General features: G+C 41.6%; 1 protein-coding gene across 1 annotated transcript in view; it reads left to right on the plus strand.

Annotated features, from left to right (window-relative positions):
• Window positions 1–23,564, plus strand: part of ADCY10 (adenylate cyclase 10) — a 61,257-nt gene that overhangs the window by 25,311 nt on the left and 12,382 nt on the right. The window contains exons 13-27 of the mRNA XM_053605972.1: window positions 791–983; window positions 1,629–1,715; window positions 3,313–3,587; window positions 4,931–5,067; window positions 7,436–7,564; window positions 8,777–9,055; window positions 9,184–9,474; window positions 12,857–12,923; window positions 13,185–13,416; window positions 14,429–14,536; window positions 15,004–15,179; window positions 18,949–19,105; window positions 21,908–22,112; window positions 22,191–22,287; window positions 23,052–23,167. Coding sequence (XP_053461947.1) covers window positions 791–983; window positions 1,629–1,715; window positions 3,313–3,587; window positions 4,931–5,067; window positions 7,436–7,564; window positions 8,777–9,055; window positions 9,184–9,474; window positions 12,857–12,923; window positions 13,185–13,416; window positions 14,429–14,536; window positions 15,004–15,179; window positions 18,949–19,105; window positions 21,908–22,112; window positions 22,191–22,287; window positions 23,052–23,167 — 2,549 coding nt within the window. The remainder of the gene's footprint in view (window positions 1–790; window positions 984–1,628; window positions 1,716–3,312; window positions 3,588–4,930; window positions 5,068–7,435; window positions 7,565–8,776; window positions 9,056–9,183; window positions 9,475–12,856; window positions 12,924–13,184; window positions 13,417–14,428; window positions 14,537–15,003; window positions 15,180–18,948; window positions 19,106–21,907; window positions 22,113–22,190; window positions 22,288–23,051; window positions 23,168–23,564) is intronic.

Consider the following 23,564-nt stretch of genomic DNA (forward strand, 5'->3'; position numbering starts at 1 on the left):
ATTAATGTACACAGCTATGATTTAATAATAAAAAATAAAATAAATTAAAAATAAAATAAATAAATAAAAGATTTGCATCAAACTATATCCCTCAGGTTTCTGTGACAGCGATTCATTCTGAGGGCCATGACCCTTATCGGGATAGGGGCATGCTCTTATGATTGTGTAGGTGAGAGTGTGAGGACCAGGGCAGTGGTAGCAGGACCAAGAAGGAGATAGCTAGGTTAAATTATTCAGGGCTTAGGGTTACAATGGAATGAAACAGGTGTCAACAGAAGGAATCATGAAGTTTCTGGACAGCTTGGTTAATCTCCACCATTGCAGCTAAATCTGAGGCGTCAAAGTTTTCAACTTTTATTCTTTTCTTTTTCTTTCTTTCTTCCTTTTTTCTTTTTTTCTTTCTTTCTTTTTTTTTTTTTTTTTTGAGACAGAGTCTCACTCTGTCACCCTGGGTAGAGTGCTGTGGCATCATCATAGCTCACATCAATCTCAGTCTCTTGGGATCAAGTGAGACTCTTGCCTCAGCCTCCCTAGTAGCTGGGACTAGAGGCGCCTGCCATGATGCCGGGCTAATTTTCCTATTTTTAGTAGAGATGGGGGTCTCACTCTTGCCCAGGCTTTTCTTGAACTCATGAGCTCAAGCAGTTCACTCACCTTGACCTCCCAGAGTGCTAGGATTACAGGCATGAGCCCCCGCAACCTCCCCCCCCCCCACCGGGCCCTAACCTTTATTATTTTCGAAAAATACACTTTAAACCTCTGTTTTGATGCTTGATTCTCTCCTAAACAGGACTATTACCATTGCATTGACCAAGATCAGCTTCCACCAAACTTTTTATACCATCCAGATGTTCATGGCCAATGTACTAGGTCTGGATACGTGTAAACATTATAAAGAACGACAGACCAACCTTCAAAATAAAGTCAAGACACTGTTGGATGAAAAGTTCTACTGTATTCTCAATGACATTTTCCATGTCCAGGTAACTAGCTAGCATTAGACTTCTGCAAGAAATAGCCCTGGGCAGGCACAGCAACTCCTCCCTCATGATTCTTTTTTTTTTTTTTTTTTGGCCGGGGCTGGGTTTGAACCCACCACCTCTGGCATATGGGACCGGCGCCCTACCTGCTGAGCCACAGGCGCCACCCCTCATGATTCTTGACTTAGCATCCTTTGGCCTTTATTATCCTTTCCCTTTCCCCCCTCATCTAGAGCATCCTGCTGGTTAGTAAGTTGCTCCCAATCTTCCTTGAATGCGATTCCACATTCTTTAGGCATATTGGCGGTATCTAGAAATACCCTGCTGAAGAAAATTCATATGGCCACCTGCTATTCATTTTTTTCTCCCCTTTCTGTCATACCTATGTTATACTAGCTGGTCTGGGTCACAGAGTCTTTCTGGTCCCACAAGTGCCTGACTATGCAAAGGTAGAATGTGCCCTGTTCTTTCCTGTATTGATTAGATTCAATGACATAGAGTATTAGAGCTGGAAGGGACATCATGGATTATCTCACACTTGAGGATTTTAAGGTGAAGAACTGTTAAGTATTTTGTCCAAAGTCACCATAGCCAGCATTTCCCTTTGCTATTTTCCTATACTCAGTATTCTTATAATTCTTTGTACAGTTCCCTATTTCCCGAGATATTTCCAGAATGACCACCTTGAAAAAGCAAAAGCAATTGGAAGCATTGTTTATGAAGATCTTGGAACAAGTAAGAGCATCTGAGGGTCAAACAAAGAGGGGTGGTAAAGTCGGGCATATTGCCACAAAGCCAGGCAGCCTGAGGGGTTCAGCCTCCATTGTCAAGAGGCTTGTAAAGTGTGGGACAGCTTTATCCCAAAGGGCTTAATTCTCCTCCAGCCTTCTAAACCTCGAGCTAAGAGTCTGTTCAGAGTTTAGATATCCTTGTAGGGAATGTGACGTACCAAAGCAGCTATGTGTGCAGGCTCTGTAGCCAGACTACTGAGACTTGAACCCTTAGACCTATCACCTGTACCTGAGCAACCTTGAGCAAGTGACTCCACCTCTCTACGTGGAGTTCTATTTCATTGTCTATCAAATGGGGAAAATAGTACTATCTAGCTCGCAGGGGGTATGGGTTAAATGATTAGGTTATATATTAAAAACTTAGAACAAGTCCTCTTTCATAGCAAATACTCAAACAAGTATTAGCTCTCTCTCTGAGTAACCTCATGACTCCAATTGTCCACTGTATGTTGAGGATCACCAAATTTGTATTTCAGTTCTAGCCTCTCTTAGACACACAAGCACTGTATTTCCAAGAAACTTCTGTAGTCTCCACTGGATGTTGTAACTCACACGGAGTTCAGTGTCTAACACTAAAGTCATTTTATTTTCCTGCTGCAATGCCCATTCTTCTTCATCCCAACCCTTCGTTTAGTTAATGGCAAGTTAATGGCATCATGCATCACTTAAAATTATCCTTACCCTCTTCCTCAACTATATCCCTCACATCTACTCCATTGCCAAGGTCTATTGCTTTTATCTTGGATCATTTCTGGAATCCCTTCATTGTCTTTTCCCACTGCAGTGGAAGTTAGAGGGATGGTTCCATCTGTTGAGACACCTCACCCTGTGGGAAGGTAGGGACTGTTATGTAAGCAGCTGAGACTAAAAGGTAAGCTCCATATGTTGTTGGAGACTGTATCTCCAGCACCTAGAACAGTGCCTGACCCTAGTAGATGCACAATAAATGCTTAATGAGTAAATAAATAATTCAGACTAGTTAGGGAAGGGTAATCTATATGAGAAAAGGGACACTTGATCATCTGCTTTGGAGAGTAACATATACCACAGTTCAAGCTAGACTAACATAAACTGCCAGCGGGGCAAGGACTAGCTCAGTTTCCTCTAGCACCTAAGTATCAGTGGGTGCTTAGTAAGCATGTGTTGAATGTATGTTAGTCAAATAAATGTCAAGTAGATCCCCCCAGGAGACCTTCACTGATCAGTAAAGTGACTCATTAACATATCAATTATTTTTATGTAATAGGCACTTTTACTTGGCTTTTGCGGTTATCTGTACAATCCCATTTATCTTACAAATTGCAGTACTTCTACACAAAAGTTTGACCAAGTAAGAGTCTGGTCCAGTCAACTTTGTCCAACTTGGTATAAATTTCAATTTAACAGGATCTAAATTGATACAAAGTTATTGGAAAGGAAAAGATTTAACTTACTCAGTCTCTTCACCAGCAAACCACATAACTCAATGCATACTCATGTGCATAGATAAAAGACTGAAGTCTACAGAACTTTTTTTTTTCCTGTTTCTCTATCTTATATAGACGGCGAAAGAGGAAAGGATCATTTTCATCATTGATGAGGCCCAGTTTGTGGATTCAACCTCCTGGGCCTTTATGGAGAAGATTATTCGGACTATTCCTATCTTCATCATTATGTCTCTGTCTCCCTTCCTCGACATCCCCTGTATAGCGGCCTGTGCGATAATGAAGAACAGGAACACAACCTATGTCACCCTTGGCCCTGTGCAGCCTAAGGATATCCGCAACAAGGTCTGTCTTGACCTCAATGTGAGCAGCATCCCCAAAGAACTGGACTCGTAAGTAACCTGTTTCTAACCCAAGGTCTGGACATCTGCATTCATTCCCTAGCTCTAGACTTCATCAGAATCTTTAGAATGTGTCTTGTAGTGCCTATTTTTGTATTTTGCTGGACCCACCTTTTGAGGAGGCCATTCATTATGCTTGGGAGGATGGATGTTGCTCGCCTTTTCCATGTTCTGTCCCTGTTACACCTTCTCAAACTTTGCCTAGTGGGTCTGTTTCCCTTTCATTACTGGACATGGGTATACTCACCTTAATCTAAATCAGTGACTAATCGCAAGTATGAGTCTTCATGGGCAACCTGGAAGCAACCTGGTAAGCATTAAAGACTATAATCTACAATTAAGCAAGGTCTAACTTGGTTGGCGGTAGCGTGGTTTGGTTTTGGTGTTCTCTGTGTATGGCAGACGTGGACAGCTGACTCTCTGATGAGTGCTTTGTGAACTTTTCTCTACTGGGGTCTTGACAGCAATTCCCATAACAACACAGACAATATCTCTTCCTTAGCTGGCAGTGCCCAGCTTACTTTGGTATCTGTATCTGTTCTTTCTGAAGAGGTTGCCTTGCTTCTGGAAGAAAGATGTCTTGGACAAAGGTGTATTTAAGATAACTCCAGACATGAATTTGGTATACCTTCTCTCTCTGTCTCTCTCTCCCTCTTTATTCTATATATGTGTACACACACACACACACACACATACACACATGTACATATTAACCTTTTGATCTATAATCTCAATTCTAGGAATTTATCTTAAAGATGCATTGAGAAAAATATGAAGTGACATGTGGACAAAGTTTTTTGGGGGATATTATTTATATTAATAAAGGGCTAGAAACCATCTCTAAAGAGATAGGTTGAATAAACTAGGATGCACCCACACAATAAAAAGAAATAAGGAAGGTCTGCTGATATGGAGACCACCAGGATATAGTGCTGAGTGAAGAATAAGGGAGCGGTCTACTTTGCAGTGTGTACGACCAGGTGAAGTAGAGTATGTGTGTGTGTGTGTGTGCGCACGTGCACACACAGCTGGGCATTCGTTCACATTTTTTAAAAGAAATATTAAAGATAAACCAAAAGCTAATCAAAACAGTTACTTACAGGGTGAAGAGGGGAAGCAAGGCTGAGGAGGTACCTTATAGTTTTGGGCTTTGGGAGGATATGTTTTATGTAATTTAAAAAGTGAAATCAAAAGCAATCCCCCAAACTCAAAAACGAACAGAACAAATGAAGAATGAGAGGAAATTATTCTCAACTGATTGACAAGACTCACATATTATTATTTCCTGAAGGATGAATCTTCTATATAAACAGGTCGCCTTGTTTTCCCTACAGGTACCTGGTGGAGGGAAGCTGTGGGATTCCATTTTACTGTGAAGAATTGCTAAAAAACCTCGACCACCACAATGTTCTCATTTTCCAACAAATGGAGTCTGAGGAAAAGACAAACATGACTTGGAATAACCTGTTCAGTAAGTCCTGCGTGTTGGTCCCTACTCACTCTGCCTTTCTGTGTAATGAGTCCTCAGGCAGGAAGGGGCTATTTCACAGGCTGCCTCTGCCCCTGGCTGTTGAACTCCTTGGTTCTTGTCCTCTTGCGATTGAAAATGAAAGCAGCAAGCAGTGAAGTCTGTTAAAGGAAAAGTTAGGGGTTAAAGAGCAGGCATATATATCCGAGTGGACTGTAGCCCTGGGGATTCTGTGTCATCATAATCAACAAGCAATAGTGTACTCCAAAAGGGACAGGACTGGGCACACGTCCCAGCAGACAGGTGTCTTCTCTATTTAAAACCCTTCAGGGTCTTCTAAGGTAATGAAGAAAAAAAATAAACTGTAGCTAAGGTGTTAGTTATACAATATTGTAAATGTACTAAATGACAATTATATACTTTAAAATAGTTGGATGTTATGTGAACTTCACTTCAAGTAAAGAAAAAATTAAATACTTGACATAAGCCTAGAGTAGATTATGTATTGGAAGAAAAAAGAATGTTAAAGGACATTATGGGGTCAATTGACAAGATTGGAATGTGGACAATAAAGTGTTGTATCAACATCAAATTTCCTGAAGGTGATGAGTATACTCTAGTCTAGTTATATAAGGGAATGTTGTTATTTTTAGGAAGTACAGAGTAAAGTATCTAGGGATAAAGGGTGTGACATATGCAACCTATGTTCAAATGCTTCAGAAAAAGTATATACAAAGAGAGAGGACAAAAGATACAGCAAATGGGGTAAGTGGTTAACAATAGGTGAAGTTTGAGTGGAGTACACAGTGTTTATCACTCTTTTTCACACAACTGAATCACATTATGAGATTGTCCTATTAATTCATTTTTCTATTATTTATTGTCTGTCCACTGTTAGAATGTGAGCTTCTTGAGGCAGGGAGTCTTATACTCTCCTGAATCCCCAGTCCTAGAATGATTACTAGTCCCTAGAGACATTCAGTTCAGATTGGTTGAGCAATGAAAAGAATGGGCAGTACTAGGCCCTGGAAGGGGAAATACAAAAGCATAAAACAGCATGGACCAGCTCAGCCACTAGGGTGCCAGCCACAATACACCAGAGCTGGCAGGTTCAAATCCAGCCCGGGCCTGCCAAACAATGACAACTACAACTGAAAAATAGCTGGGCGTTGTGGTGGGCACCTGTAGTCTCAGCTACTTGGGAGGCTGAGGCAAGAGAATCGCTTAAGCCCGAGAGTTGGAGGTTGCTGTGAGCTGTGACACCACAGTACTCTACCCAGGGCAACAGCTTGAGACTCTGCCTCAAAAAAAAAAAAAAAAAAAAAAAAGAGCATGGACCACCTGATACCCTTGAGCCCCACCCTCCTATCCCCAACACACACACACACACACACACACACACACACACACACACACACACACGCACACACACAGACCTGGCCCCTTTCCTGGCATGCTACCCTACCTCCCTTGGCTTCTCTGCTCCTGTTCCCCTCCCTGAACTCTCTGGTCCTCAGCTGCTCCTGGGGTCTCTCCCTGGGTCTACTACTCCTATGAGGGCATTCTTTGAATTCTATCTTTAACCTTCCTCCTCTTTTTGCTAGCTCAGTTGTCTCCACAGTTGTTTTCACTTGTTCATCTATTTCCTGGCCTTCAAGTACATGTGTGCACACGTGTGTGTGTTTGTATGTGTGCTCTCCAAACCTAACTTCACTCTTTTTGTTGTTGTTCATTTTGAGACAAAATGAGACTGCCTTGCAGTCCAGCCTTTTGTGTATGTGACATATCTCTCCAAGAAATAACTTGGTTATGTTCCCCTTCATAGCTCCGCCTCACCTGTCAGTGTCTTGCAGCTACCAAATGCTACATGAGTGAGCATAGATAAGTAATGCATTTTAGAGAACCAGGGGGCCATATTACTGGATACATTTGCTACTCAAACCTCCCCATTTGAAATATCTCTTTCTGATAGTAGCTGTGTCCTAAATAGTCCCCCACAGAACATGTGTGTGTCTGAGTGTGGGTATGAGCATGTGTGTACAACTATGCACGTTACTATGTGCTGAAAGGTACAGCCTGATGGTCTGTGAATCAAATTTTTATAAGCCTTTGATCCTATGGAAGACATCAATAGTGCCAATACTTTTTGGGGGGCAAGGTTGGAGTGGAGGGAGACAAAACATTTGTGAATACATCTAGACTTCACAGTATATCAGTTTTTCTTAAAACGAGGTATTCTATAATATTTGGTCAGCTAACACAGATCTCTGCCCACCGTTTCTTGCATGAGATCCAGCTCAAAGTTGATTGGAAAATTGAACAGTATAAGACGGGGTAATGATTCAACTTTTATTCCCTTTTTCTCCTATAGGGAATTTCACTAAGCCAACACAGGAATTAAAAGAATATTTTCATGGTGGTGAGGTGGGAAATGAAGAAGTCTGTAACCTTGCAAGTGGAGTCAGACTGAAAAACTTGTCACCCCCATCATCATTAAAAGGTAAGAAAATTTGACCTGGTATTTATTTTCCAGTACCTGGACTCATACTTTTCCTTTTTCTAGGATGACCAAGAAAGGAAAAAAAAAAATGGTAACATCGGTTGTTTGTTTAGTATTTCCTGAGGCAGTGGGAAGCCTCAGCGCAGGCTCAGCTTTTCTTCTAATTAGAACCCCACCCATGTAAATTCTTGGGTCTGATATGAATAAAGGTTTATTCCACAACATACAAAAATGAGGCATAGTACATTTTCATTCAACAGAAACCAAATAACGAGGGAGAAAAACCTAATACCGAGATGTATTCTGCCACCTATTTTTATGAGAAATGACAGACCAAGCGAGTTTATATCAAAGATGTATTATAATATTAGTCTTTTAAAGAAAAATGAATTTAAAGGAACGTTCTAGTATACATTCAGCTCCAATTCATGCCCTCCATAAACAACTTTAAATGTTTAGAAGGATGACCTGGGGATACCTCAAGGTTCTCAGTCTCCAGAAGAGCATCATTTATGTTTCATTCACTGTGTCTACTAAAGTAAGAAGGTAAACTAGCTTAGTTTCTATCTACTGAGTTCTGTGGGCAAGTTGAGAAGTTCAGATTTTGTCCCTACTGGAAAGACATCCTGGTAAAAACATCCAGGAAACCACAGAGCTATGATACTTAAGCTTAGAGGAGAAGTTGGGGTAGGAGCTATGAACTCCTGAAACTTCGTCACGGCCTAGAGATGATAATATGCCTCATGAGAATGAATGCATCTCTGGAGTAGGGAGAAGACTTATTGCTAGGTGTTTCCAGGAGAAAGAGGAGCCAGGAGAGAAGATATAGAAAGATGAGCGAGGGACATTAACTAAGAACTCTGATATAGTAGGGCCTGCTCCTCTGACTGCTGTGGCCTGCAGTGACCTCTCCTCACCTCATATACCTTTGTCACCCTGTAACACAAAAGTAGAACACCAGGAAATCGATCATTACCTTTGTCTGATCATTGTGCCATTTGTCTTTTTATGCCATAGCATCTGCATCTCTTGTAATTTCAGCACAAGTGCTATCTATGAATTAGGTACCATACAAAATATTGCCTTTGACTTAGCTTAGCTGGGTTTCTGTGAACAAGAACTGTAGTGCACCATGGTTGTCCAGTCCGCCTCTGGAACGTATTTCATAAAGACAGATAACTAGTTCTCTATTGCATGGCTTTCTACCTGCAGAAATCTCTCTGGTCCAACTGGACAGCATGAGCCTGTCCCACCAAATGTTGGTGAGATGTGCTGCCATCATTGGCCTGACCTTCACTACAGAGTTGTTGTTTGAGATTCTCCCTTGTTGGAACATGAAGATGATGATCAATGCCTTGGCAACCCTAGTGGAGTCTAACATTTTTGATTGTTTCCGGAATGGGAAGGATCTCCGAATGGCCCTGAAAAAGAACGTGGCCTCATTTGAGGTGCATTATCGCTCCTTGTCTCTGAAACCAAATGAAGGGATGGGTAAGTAGCCCCTGGAAGTGACCCACATTTCCTCTTAAAGGACATCTAGAAAAAACACTTGATCCATGTTAGGTAGTAGGAAGTGATCCATTGCTCACTGTGTGGCTGGCCCTTTCTCTTCTCTCTAGCTTATGGTGAAGATGAAGAGCTTCATGAGCTTGAAAGCGAGGTGATCGAGTGCCACATTATCAGATTCTGTAGGCCTATGATGCAGAAAACAGCCTACGAGCTGTGGCTCAAAGACCAGAAGAAAGCCATGCACTTGAAATGTGCCCGTTTTTTAGAAGAAAATGCCCACAGATGTGACTACTGCAGAAATGGGGACTTCATTCCCTATCATCACTTTACGGTGGACATTCGACTCAACACTTTGGACATGGATACCATTAAAAAGATGACTAAATACCATGGATTTGAAAGTAAACTTACTTCATTTTTAATTAATCCTACTACTCTTGGGAAATCTGGAGACTGAGATCTAGAAAGGGTGGGTCTGGACCTTGAGGGTTTCAAGTCCCCTGAGAGCTTGAGCATGACGAATGATGAGATGTCAGCAGCATAGGTCCCTAGGGGTGGGGGTGCACCTGCTGCTAAGTCTAGCAGAACCAGTGCCAGGGAAGGTTTAGGGATAGGGGCTCTGGCAAAATGGGGTGTGACCAGAGCTCAAATTAAAATGTCCTGCTTAATTCACACTAAGGGATGGGAACCAAGGGGCCTGGGGGATGCAGTCTGACAGAAGCTAAAGCAAAACCCACCATGGAGTGGCGTTTTGGGCAGGTAAGAATGTTGTTGCTTTGTCAGTCTAGTTTGATATGGGCTGCAGTGGAAAGAGAATATGAATGGGAGAGAATTAGCCAGGGCCAAGCAGGTCTGGGCTCCAGAGAAGAGGACTCAGTTTCAGGGTAGGGATTCAAAACCATCTGAGCAGCAAAAGAAAAAAGTTATAACCTGATAACACCAACCAACCATGTGATCTGGTAAAACAGAGCAAGTCATTCAAGGGGTGTAAAGGCCTAAGGACTCAGTCACTGCTGCAGGCGCAGTGAGTGTCAGACATAAGGGCAACAAACACAGTCCCAGCCCTCATTCATGGGTGACTAGCCTAGAATGTACAGCATTAAGTACAAGTAAGACAGCGAGGACAGTGATTTCCTTTCGATGGTCTTTGAACACTTAATCAAGTTGGAGAAAGCTGCAGCTTTGGACCATGGTACAAGCGTAACTGTTGACATGGCTTGAATATTTGCCAATCTCCCTTTTTAAGAAAGAGGCTTTAGGTTCAGAACCTTATGATTCGGAGTATGAGCATTTCAAAGACTCCTAAGTTCTTGAGCACAAAGAAGATGAGACATTAGCAGTAGTCTCACCCTACAGACAAGGTGTCAGAGGAATGTCCATGTAACTGAATCTAGTTACATTGCTAGAATTTATTAAATTTTTCCTTGTGCATTAAATTGATCCAAAATTGGAAATATCTCTATTATTATCATCATAAAAGTGCTATGTGTATATAGATTTTGCACTGATGCACCAAGATGGATTGAATGCTGCAATCCAAAGTGAAGTAGTAGATGGGTAGACATAATTTAAAAGGGAATAGCTGAGAATCAATTACAAATGTACCATGAACATTTGTTTATATCACAAAGGATCCCAAAGCAGGGCCATATTCAAAGAACCAATGAAAGCATCAGCAGGAGGTGAAATGATTGAAAGAGTGGAGGAAAAGGGAAAGAAGAATATCCCAGCCTGTGTGGGATCAGTGAGTCTCACACACACACACACACACACACACACACACGCACCAGGCTGGACAATTAAGTTTGTAAAGTCATCCCAAAAAAAGTGTACTTAGTTGTCCAACTTCATACGATGACAGCTCTGATGCCCATTCCAGAAAAAGAGTTCCAAACTTGCTTTGAAGAGTGGACTAGGAGCTGACTCCCAAAGGGAGTACTTTGAAAACAACCATAGTGACATTTGGCAATGAGGTATGTAGCATTTTTTCTAGGATGACTTTGTGAACTTAATTGTCCAACAATATATATGTATATACATGTAGATTGACAGTTAGTTTGGGGACAAAATAAGCTACAGTAAGCTGGCAGCTGGCAGATAGGCCAGTCTGAGCAGCCAGCCTGCAGCAGGCTGACTAGGGTCATCAAAGAAAACAATTACAGTTATTTTTAGATTCTCCAATATCCCTTGGCAGTTTCGCTCAGGAGCATATGGGACTGGATGTCTCTGAGTGATGTTTGCTGGCATCCTTTCCTCAGCACCCCACTTGAGTGAGGCCAGGGCTCTGCTATTTCCCTTATCAGAATTTTTCACCTGTTCAAAAGGCTACCAACTCGACAAACTTTAAATAAAGACATTTTTTAAATTTCCCAAAAGTTTTGTCATAAAACAACGATCCCATAACCCACTGTCCCATACTGCTTCAGTAGTTCTTACCAGAGGCAAACATTTTTAATTAAGCTGTTCACTCTAGTCATCATCTCCATTACTTCCTAAATAATGTATTAATACTGCTTTTTAAAATAATCGAATTCTGACATTATCTGTTTCCTTCTTGACGTGGCACATAAAGATTTAACTCTGTTGTATCTCTCCTCAGCTCCCCTCCCCTATATTGTTGTATTACTAGTATTAGGTAAGTCAATGTAGTGTCTCTACATTATTAAGTCTATGCAATTGTTGTCCATTGCAGACCCCAGTAATACACTAGGAATAGATTTCTTAACAAACGTTTATTTGGGGGGGCCAGGCATGGTGGGTCATGCCTATAATCCCAGCACTCTGGGAGGCCGAGGCCGGTAGATTGCCTGAGCTCACAGGTTCAAGACACGCCTGAGCCAGAGCAAGACCCTGTCTCAAAAAAATACCCGGGTGTTGTGGTGGGCACCTGTAGTCCCAGCTAGTTGGGTGGTTAAGGTAAGAGAATTGCTTGAGCCCAAGAGTTTGAGGTTGCTGTGAGTTATGACACCATGGCATTCTACCAGGGGCGACAAAGTAAGACTCTGTCTCAAAAAAAAATCAAAAACCAAAAAACCCCACAAATTTTTATTATTCTTCCAGGAGCTAGAAAACTTTTCCTTTGCCCTGTCTTCCTGATTCAGTCTTGGCTGGTTACTCTATCCATTTTCCCCAAATCTCCCAAAGGTGGAGTATAACCTTTAGGTAATAATGGTCCAGGACAGAAGTCCTAGAAAAGCTTCCAGGACAGTAGGTGTGACTCAGATAGTGAGGAAGTATATTCCTTTCACTCTCTTTTCATCTCTGTGTCTTTAAAAACTGTTATGTTTTGAGTCTTGGACTATTTCAAGGATCCACAGCCCTGGGACTCCCTCCCTCAGCTTCCTTCCTCTACTTATCAGTGACCATTCATCTCACTCCCACATCTTCCAGACATGTGTTGAAATTTCAATCATTATTTCGTTTACTCATTCAACAAATATTTACTAAGTTCCTACTATATGCCAGACACTCTCACTGTTCTAGGCACCCTTCCTGTCTTGCTGTTCTTTGGGTTCTTAGCATGATCTGTTTTCTTGTGGAGGAGAGGGTAAAGAAGACGCATAACCGTCTCAGCCTAGAAGTGACTTCTGATCTGATTCCATTGTGAGAACTACTTACATGATTTCACCTAAGATGCAATGGGGCTGGGCAAGTAAAGCCCCTGGTAGCAGCAGCAACTACGTATTGCAAAAGGGGAATGAGAGTCTTTGGTGATACGAGATATCTCTGCTGTAGAGAACATTTCAGTGATCCATATGACTAATTCATTTATTTATCTTCTAGCTAAAGAAGAGGTCTTTTCCAAAACAGAGATTCCTAAGAAATCCAAGTTATTTCTTGAAAATCTCAGGTATGGACATAAATAATTATTTAGGAAGTAGTAGAGCATAAACAATTATCATGAAATATTAATATTTGTTTGGTCAGTACTTTTGGCCTCTTAGGTACAAGTGGGAAAGATCTGGGTGTATGCATGATAAGTTTGGACAGTGGTAGCTATATGAGGTTTTTAGTAACTTCCTTTTTTTATTAGTTTTTAAAGATATTTTCATATCAAAAGCTATACTATATCTACAAGTTGTTACTCCTATTTATTTCTGCATTTGGACAGTCCCGAAGAAATAAGAGAAAGGATCTTGAATTTCTTTGACAGCATTATAACAAAAATAAGGACATCTGATGAAGACATCACCCCTCTGGAATCTTGCCAGTGTGAGGAAATCCTACAGATTGTCATTTTGCCTCTGGCCCACCATTTTCTGGCTTTGGGAGAAAACAACAAAGCCTTATATTACTTCTTAGAAATTGCCTCTGCTTATCTTATCTTGGAAGATAACTATATGGTAAGCCGTTGCTACTCAGGCCTCCTCCACCCTAGAGACATCTTAGACACCAAGGTATAGAAAGGAAGCTCTAATGTGCCTTTTCAACGGTTCATGTTCTTAATTCCTGCCAGCACCCCTTTCACATGAAAATCACATTACTCAGAAAGGAAATGATCTCAGATTGAGAGAGGTGGAACAAATTGTAATTGGCAGTATATGTTGTTTAAACTATTGCCACTGTTGGAAACTTGCCATGAATTGTCTGCCAGTATGGGAAGTAAGGGGTCACAGCCCATTCCCAAATCAATGCAGAGAGGACTCTTAGTATCAGTGCTTTGGTTTTCGCATAGTCTTCCTCAGTAATGATGGCAGGAGGTTTAAGATGAAGTGGGGGAAATTGCTTAGTGACTTAACCTTCATCTTCTGCCTCCCAAAGATGTCCCTGGCAAAGAAAATGGGGAGTGATTCATAACTCATCCCAAAAGTAGTGACCAACTTCTCAGAGATGTGGGGATGCTGTTGAGGGCAGTGGGTATATTGTTGGAAATTGGGAGGTCAGGATGCAATTATTATTATTATTTTTTTTTTTAGGATATTTCAATACTTCACTTTTTTTTTTTATTGTTGGGGATTCATTGAGGGTACAATAAGCCAGGTTACACTGATTGCATTTGTTAGGTAAAGTCCCTCTTGCAATCATGCAATTATTGATGGGAGGAAATCGTCCTGGGGGAACTTCAGATAAAGCCATTTATGTGATAGCATCAGGAAAGGTAGAGATTTCTAGATTCATCCTTATGATAGAGTGATCCAGCAGACCAAGGTGGGCATGAAGGTGAGAGCTTTACCCATCCCACTCATATCTAGAATTTGGAAGCCCATCATAATCAGTAGAGCTGGGAATAGAGGCAGAGGGGGCACCTAGAATGGCCCCTTCTTCTCTTCCCCAAGTAAGGTTTGGGACATTGTTCCCTCTGTGGTCTTATTCCTGGCCAACTCAACATTTTTGTACTCTTTCTACTGGTTGCAGGCATATGTGTATTTGAATGAGGGAGAGAAGTTGCTGAAAATTCTCCAGAAAGAAAAATCTTGGAGTCAAACATTTGAGTCTGCCACCTTTTATAGCCTCAAAGGTCAGGTAAGAAACCATTAAAGACATGAATTTATACACTATTTGTCTTAGGTCTTTCCATAGAAGAAATAGAAGTCATCCCTATACTCTCCACATTCTCCTCCCCTATATTCCTATCTAAGACTCTAGAACCCTAACTCCCTGGATTCAAACCTCCTCACCATCATTTACCAGCAGCAAGATCTTCCCTGTCCCCCAGGTTAACATCTTTTTATTTCTGCAATAATCTGTAAAAATGGACACAAATGGGTAAACATTTCCTCAGATGATGAGCAACTAAGATGCTAATCCTACTCACTCCACCATCCTTCCTGCATGCATTTACTATTAATATTATGCCAGGAGGATTTTGCTTCTGTGCCATAAATTACTTGGCTTGATAAGCGTCCCCAAAATGTGTATTGTTGGAACCTACTAAGTCCAGAATCATTGGTTTTCCTCTTTTCTTCTCTTCCCCTCCCATCTTCTTATAGGTCTGTTTCAATATGGGCCAGATGGTCCTTGCTAAGAAAATGCTGAGGAAGGCGCTGAAGCTCCTCAACCGAATCTTTCCTTACAACCTAATCTCCCTGTTTCTCCAAAGCCATGTTGAGAATAACAGACACTTTCATTATTTGAATCAGCAGGGCCAAGAGAGCTCACCTCCAGGGTAAGAGCAGGAGCTTGGGAGAGCTGTGTGTGCCATCGCATTCCCCAGAGAGAGACCTACACAGAATCCAACAGTCAGCCCCCATGGAAGGGTGCAAGAGGACTCCTGTTTGGCTCAGACTACTTACTGGTGGGGGAGGGGCAGAAGGGAGGTTCTCCTAGGCCAGGGCAGGGTCACCCCAGAGCAATTTACAGGCAGCGTTTTCCAAGGTGGGTCAGATGACACAAACATAAGAGACACCTTTGCAAGATGAGTTCCAGTGCCCCCTCCACTCATTTAGCCATTAACTCCCCTGGCCATCCAGGTTTCATTTGGACACTGTACCTCCTGCTCCCGAAGACTCAGTCACAAGCCCTTTTCCATTGAAGTGCTGGGTTTTGTCCTTGCCTTGGAGAAGAATGGCAAGCCCTGAAGATATCTGCCAAAGGACATAACTTCTTGCCCATCTAAGGTCTTGCCTTATCTGTGTCTTGATAAGGATGTGGACTACATGGGAGTATCCATTGGTCAAAATTGGGCAGTTCAATGTAGGTACAATTTACATGTCAGAGAACTATAAAGAATAATAACGAGGAAGAAGAAATTGTAAGTGGCAGATGAAATAAGAATGTTGACAGTTGTTGAAGCTAGTGTTGTAGAGTGATGGTTTGCCTGATGCATGTAGAAGCCAATATTGGCCAATACTGGCCTTTGAAAAAAGAAAGGCTCTATTGCAAGGTGGAGCAGCAAGGAAATGAGAGGTGCAATTCAAATCTGTCTCCCCAATTTGGGGTCTGGAGCAAGTTTTAGGGGGTCAGAAGGCAAGGAAAGGTATTACAAATGTTGTCTTGGCAGGGTCTCTAGAGGCTTCAAATCTGACTATTTATGGTATAGCATGTTGAGGTGGATTTTAGCCCTGGATTCTCCTGGCCAACAGACCCTAGCTTCTGAAAGGGTTCCAGAGCTCAGGTTCTGGTCATGTCCTGATCTTCTTGGTTCCAGGTGTTGTTAGAGGTCAAAGCTTTTTCTATTGTGCATGTCTGGGATATAAGACTTGTAGTTTTGGCTCTGTTATACCTACAAGGTAACTGGACATTGTGTAATCAACAGAGTAAGGCCCAGTTTGGGCTGTTCCTACTGTTACACTAGGGGTTGGGTTCATGTAGGTCATTATGCAATTTGGTTTGCTGCAGCCATGTTTGAATTTTTCCATAATAAAACTTTAAAAAATATTCAATTTGTCTAGCAATTCATACCAAGGGAAATGCCACCTCATTGTGGATCTGAAGAGCTCACAAAGGATATCTCTTTCATCTTGGGGAGAGATCAGTAGCAATATTCCTATAGGTTTCGCCTAAGATACAAACATCTATTCTTATGAGCAAGTTATAATACTACAACTCTTTAGCAACCCTTCTAAAAACTCCTTAGGTTCTAAAAGTGTTCTTTTTTTTTTTTTTTTAATGTGGAGGGATTCTGAGGTGGAAATGAGATAAAGCTGAGCTCTTTTTCATGCTGAAAATAGGCTTCTGGGAATACATACCTAGCTGCTCCCGGAGTTCCAGGAGAAAGGGGTGGGAAGTAGTTCGGCAGAGATCTCTCTGAGAGGCAGAAGAAAGTAGCCTTTGGGTTACATATAAGGTTGCCATATAAAATTCAGGATGCCTAGTTAAATTTGAATTTCAGATAAATGATGGACAATTTTTTTAGTACACATATGCCACAAAATATTTAGGACATATGCATTCTAAAAAATGACTGGTTTTTATATTCAGATTTCACTGAGAATCCTCTATATTTTCATCTGCTAAAAACCAGATAACCCTAGTTTGCAACCACATTTTGTTAAAGGAATGAGAAGTACCCATGCGAGAAGAAAAGGTAGAAAAGTGTTGAAGAGGAAAAAATTGCTGTGTTCTTAGCTTTTAACACCTACAAGTCAAAACGTTCTCATCTTCAAAATGAGGAAAATGGGCAGCACCCGTAGCTCAGTGGGTAGGGCGCTGGCCACATACACACAGGCTGGCGGGTTTGAACCCAGCCTGGGCCAGCTAAACAACAATGACAACCGTAATTAAAAAAAAAAAAAATAGCTGGGCATTGTGGTGGGTGTCTGTAGTCCCAGCTACTTGGGAGGCTGAGACAAGAGAATCACAGCCCAAGAGTTTGAGGTTGCTGTGAGCTGTGACGCTACAGCACTCTACCGAGGGCGACATAGTGAAACTGTCTCAAAAAAAAAAAAAAAAATTAGGAAAATAAGAAACAACATTTAATATCAGAGTGTCTATGACCCTCATGAATGCTTCATATTGTAAGAGATTTTACCCCCTTAGAACCTTTTAAAAAGGTTCATTTGCATAACAGAATCAACTGAAGTACCTGGAAATCTTCCTTAGCATCTCTAATATTTCTTTCCTTCCATCTAATCTTTATTTAAAGTCTTCCTTTTAAGAAGAATTTCTGTCTTGGTGCCTGTAGTGCAGTGGTTAGGGTCCTGGCCACATACACACAGGCTGGCAGGTTCGAACCTGGCCTGGGCCTGCTAAACAACAATGACAGCAACAACAACAAAAATAGCTGGGAGTTGTGGCAGGCACCTGTAGTCCCAGCTACTTGGGAGGCTGAGGCAAGAGATTGCTTAAGCCCAGGAGTTTGAGGTTGCTGTGAGCTGTGATGCCACGGTATTCTACTGAGGGCAACATAGTGAGACTCTGTCTCAAAAAAGAAAAAAAAAAAAGAATTTCGAATTACATTTTGTTTTCTTGTTTTGTTAAATTATTAATATTGCAGCCATCTTGTTGAGGCTCCTACTTTTTTTTTTTTTTGTAGAGACAGAGTCTCACTGTACCGCCCTCAGGTAGAGTGCCGTGGCGTCACACGGCTCACAGCAACCTCTAACTCTTGGGCTTACGCGATTCTCTTGCCTCAGCCTCCCGAGCAGCCGGGACTACAGGTGCATGCCACAACGCCCGGCTATTTTTCTGTTGCAGTTTGGCCGGGGCTGGGTCCAAACCCACCACCCTCGGCATATGGGGCCGGCGCCCTACTCACTGAGCCATAGGCGCCGCCCAAGGCTCCTACTTTTTAATCACACGCATGGAGGATTTTTTTGCTCCATTATTAGTTAGATGGCCTATTGAAATTGGTACTAAAAACCCAAACATTCTTCATGGAAAGTCATCCATCCCCCCTTTGAATACTTCCAGCACTGGATGTTCACCACCTACCGCGACATTCTGTTCCACTGTTGGAGTGTAATCATTAAAAATGCTCATTTCCTTTGTTGAGCTGAGACCTAGTTCCTAAAAGCAATGTGTAGTGGAGGAAGTGGACCAGGAGGTGGGCAGGGCTGGAGGTGGGCAGGGTTTGAGTACTGGCACCGCCACATTCTGGCAGTGTGACTGTGTTAATTATTTAACTTGAGTCTCATTATGTAAAATGGGCTTCATTATTCTCTTTCTTATGGGGTTATCATCAGAATCAAATGTGACAAAGCGTCATGTGCTTTTTAAATAGCTTCATTTAACTAGCAATTACCTGACATAGGACTGGTGATAAATATCTTAATCATTAAAAAGTAGGTATTATAGACACCATTCTACAAGGGAGAAAACATGCTTCATAAAAATCAACGTGCTTGTTACAGTCAGTAATGGAGGCAGGCCTCAAATTCAAGGCAGTGCGAACCCCAAGTCCATAGTGAGGACGCTTGGTACCTCGCACTTTCCTGAATCATGGTGCTGATTCTACCTTCTTTCTATGTTCTGTTTGTGTTCACCTCATCTAATAGGAAGAAGAGGCTAGCACAGCTTTACCGGCAATCCGCCTGCTTTGCCTTGCTCTGGCAAATCTATAGCTTAAATTACTTTTTTCACTACAAGTATTACGGCCACCTGGCAGCTATGATGCAAGTGAATACTGCATTGGAAACACAAAATGATTTCCAGGTAGGGGGTTCTGGTAGCTGCTCTTTAAATTTCTGAATCTCATTTGGAGAGAAAAGTGTAGTGAAACCCAACTGGGATTCACAATCATGAGGAAATAATAAAAGCCTTTGTGACCAGATCATGTCACCGAGGTCAGGAAAACAACACAGGACCGCTTCACGCTCTTAAAAATTATTGAGGATCTCAAATAGCTTTTATTTACAGGAGTTGTATCTATTATCATGTAAAACAAAAACTAAAAATTTTTATTTATTTTGAAATAAAAATAAGAAACCCATTACATTATTAACAAAATTAACACTTCCTTTTTTTAAAAAAAATTATTTTCTCAAACAAAAAATTTGATGGGAAGTGTGGCCATGTATTTAAAACGTTTGCAAATATCATCCTATCTGGCTTCATAGAAGACAACTAGTCTCACATCTGCTTTACCTTCCCTTTGTAGCAATATGACACACATATGTTGCTTCTGGAAAACTCCACTATATGAGATTATTATGAAAGTTTTGAGATACACAAAAATGAAGAAATGTAAAATTCACGAGGATGGAAACAAATAAAGCCCTCCTGGCAACACTGATAAGCTGAGCAAGTTGAAACTTGCGTGGGTGAATCAGAAAGGATGCTGTCAACTGTTTCTTGGAAGTGAAATAATAGACCATAAGAGTGTGTCTCAAAACTTTGTCATGATCCAGGAGAGACTGGGCATAAAAAAATGCTAAGGATAGTTCTTTTAAAAATGACAAGAAGCATAACTCACATAAATATGAAAAATACTCAAAAATTTTATTTAACTCACTGAGTTAACTCCATGAGAGGACTAGTAAGATGTTACAACTGTAGCTCAAGAGGCTAAGGCGCCAGCCACATACACCAGAGCTGGCGGGTTTGAATCCAGCTCAGGCCCGCCAAACAATGACAGCTGCAACCAAAAAATAGCCGGGTGTTGTGGCGGGCGCCTGTAGTCCCAGCTACTCAGGAGGCTGAGGCAAGAGAATCACTTAAGCCCAGGAGTTGGAGGTTGCTGTGAGCTTTGATGTCACAGCACTCTACCCAAGGTGATAGCTTTTTTTTCTGTCTCAAAAAAAAAAAACAACCTAGTTCCAAGGAGAAGTCAATTTACTGAATGGATACAAAACTAGTGTAGTCACAGGGCAATGACAGTTTGTACTACACTGAGTACTGATATTTATATAAAAATGAATCTATGATTTATATTATTATCAATTTCTACAATGTACTGAGTTATAAAATAGTCCAGATAATGAAAGGTAGAGATAACAACTGGTGAATGAGATAAGACACCCACAAACTTTTTGTTTTGGCCTACTTCAAGGTCTTCTCAATATTTTTCTGTCACAAATAATGCCTTAATATTAGGAAACTAGCTTTGATCTTGTGTGCTCTCTGAAAAGGCCTAAGGCACCCTCTACAGCTCCTGGGACCAATGAGGAGAACCACTAGTCTAAGTCATAAACTGGGAAGCTTTTGAATGGATGAGGGAGGAAGACACCAGGAGACAAGATCAAGAAACTAGTAAATGAAATCCAACTCATGTAACGAGCGTGACCTGCCTCCTTTATAATACAGTACAACAATTGTAGGGTTTCTTCTGGGGCAATAACTTCTTCCTGGAGTCATTAATTACCAAGTAGCACCATAAATGTTGGAAAAGCTTAAATTCCTAACTGGGAGTCTGTTTCCAGTACTACTTTCAATAGATTCAGGTCCGCTCTCCCAGGACACACAAGATACTTTAAATACATCAGGATTAACATTCTTCTAAGTAAGGTATCTCAAGGATGGAAAGTCAAGCACCCCGTGTACTCAATGCTAAATTGGAACTAGTAGATTAACAATGATAGGCCCACATGGGAGAAAAACACAGTTAAATTCAAGAAGAGAGTTGTTAAGTTCCCACCTAAGGGGTAGAATGTACAGGTATATGGCACACTTCCTGGGTGAAGGACTTAACTACAACTTGCACTTTACCTTAGAAATGCAAACAACGTAACCTAATTGTATGTACCCTCCTATTAACCTTCCCTCCAAGAAAAAAAGGATTTGGCTGCTGCCTATTTCCCATCCTCCTCTCCTGGCTCCTGGCCACTAAGGAGCCGTGAGCCCAGCCCAGCCATATGGACTCTCTTTTGGTTCCTCAAACAGAGAAGTTTAACAAGTACCCAGGGACCTGCTTTTAGCACAGAAGTTGTAGACTGGTTATTTTGTGTGACTTGAGGAATTCCAGAAAAAAAAGTCCCTGCTCTAAAAGGCCTCCGCTACCCAACTGCCCCCAATGCCCAATACTTCTACCATGAGAGATCCTTTATTTCTCCTGTTTGTATTTTTCAAAGCAGTTTTCATGTATTCTCTTGTCATTTTTACATATACAACCAAACTGCAGCTTAGCACTGGATGTTTCCTCTGTCTGGAGTGTCCATCTCCTGACCCTACTGGCTTACCCCTTATCACTATGAAGGTCATTTCCTCAGTGAGGCCTTCTTGACCACCTCATTTAAAGTGGCACCCATTCACTTCCTAACCTTATTTTATTTTCTTTTTTTATCTTTTTATTTTTTTATTAAATCATAGCTTAACCTTATTTTAATAGGTCTGTTTTATTATTAATACTATCTAATTTGATTTCTATATCTAAGCCCATGGCTTTGGCCAAATGACCAGCTCCATTCCCAAACTTAATAAACAAATATTTATTGGCAGACACTGAGTGATGTCCTAAGGCTTTCTGCTTTGGGTTCTGCCTCAGTTTTGCCCTTTCTCTCCTCTATTCTGCCATTTCAGATCATTAAGGCTTACCTGGACTATTCACTGTACTACCAGCTGGCTGGCTACCAGGACGTGTGGTTCAAGTATGAAGTCATGGCCATGGAGCAGATCCTCAACCTCCCCTTGAAAGGCGAGGGCATTGAAATCGTGGCATACATGGCTGATACACTGGGCTACATCAAGCTCATAATGGGTCACCTAGACTTGGCCATTGAATTAGGTAAGGGCTGGCTGGGCAAGGAAGGATGTGAAGATATAAGTAATGCCTCAGAATACACTGGAATTGTTTTTTTCCCAGGCTCTCGAGCCCACAAGATATGGGCACACCTCCGGAATCCCCAGAAGCACCTGAGAGTCCTCTGCAGACTTAGCAAATCTCTCTTCTTGAAAAGCAGGTATTTATCTTAAAGCACTTTCCAGTGAAAGCAGAAGGAAGGCATATCATTGAGTGTTCCGGGCTCACTTGATTCTGGCTGGAGGGTAGGGAAGGTAGTACTATTTGCAGGAAGATGATGTAAGTGATAATAACCCTACTTAACCTTTGGATACCGCTACTTCTTAAAAAATTATAATTCTTTCAGATTCATTCTCTCTAATCTGCTTGCTCTGGCCAAGGACTGAAGGAGAGTCAGATAGCTGTCCCCACTGTGTGGATCAGCCACCAAAGGGAAAAGAAAATGATTTAACAGGACGTCAAATGCCCAGAGAATAGTAACCAGGACTAGAGGCCTAGGCTGATTTAGCCTAACTCTGATCATCCTAATATTGAGCCTCCATGAAAGAATAATGTGTAAAAAAAGCTGATTTAAGGTCCTTAGAATAATGGGTTAAAGTCTGTTTAAGAATTGTATTTGGTTCAGGCGGTGCCGGTCCCATATACTGAGGATGGCGGGTTCAAACCTTGCCCCAGCCCAACGGCAACAAAAAATAGCTGGGCCTATAGTCCCAGCTACTCGGGAGGCTCCCAAGAGTTGGAAGTTGCTGTGAGCTGTGACGCCATGGCACTCTACCAAGGGTGACAAAGTGAAACTCTGTCTCTTAAAAAAAAAAAAAATTATATTTGGTTCTGAATTACTGGGAAGGATCAAGACTAGACAGGACTCGCCTTCATCCTCTCCTCTCTAGTGCTTTTTAAGGCCACCACCTTTCTCTTCCACAGATACAGGCAGTTGATCCAGGTGCTAGGGTGGCTGTGGGATCTTTCCACAGCAGAAGAACATGTCTCCAGTAAGGCGCATTTCTATATCATCTGCTTGGACATCATGCTTTATTCTGGTACGTATGGCTTTGAAAAGTGAAATAACTTGGGGATATGACACCTATGTTGGTGTGTTGTGGCAGCTGCCAGGGCTGGGTTTTGGGACCACCAGGTTTCTGGACGGATGGACTTATAGGACAGGGATGGAGAGAACCTGGTGGTGTGAGCTGAAGACCTGTCTAGCAGGAGCAAAGACGACACAGGAGCAGCAAGAAGGGAAATCAAATCTGGAGGAAGCTGTTGGGTTTAAGCTGCCAGTTAAACTGCCAGATAAATGTACACATAAGTGATAGTGACTGACCTTGTCTTACTAGGCGCCTTTTATTAGGAGGATTTAACTTTTAGCAGGATGTACTTAGAGACTTCATGCTTTAGAATGAAGGATTGGGTTGTTAATGGTGAGAGTTCTGGGCT

This window comes from Nycticebus coucang, chromosome 10, assembly GCF_027406575.1.
Source record: "Nycticebus coucang isolate mNycCou1 chromosome 10, mNycCou1.pri, whole genome shotgun sequence".
Taxonomy (NCBI): Eukaryota; Metazoa; Chordata; class Mammalia; order Primates; family Lorisidae; genus Nycticebus; species Nycticebus coucang.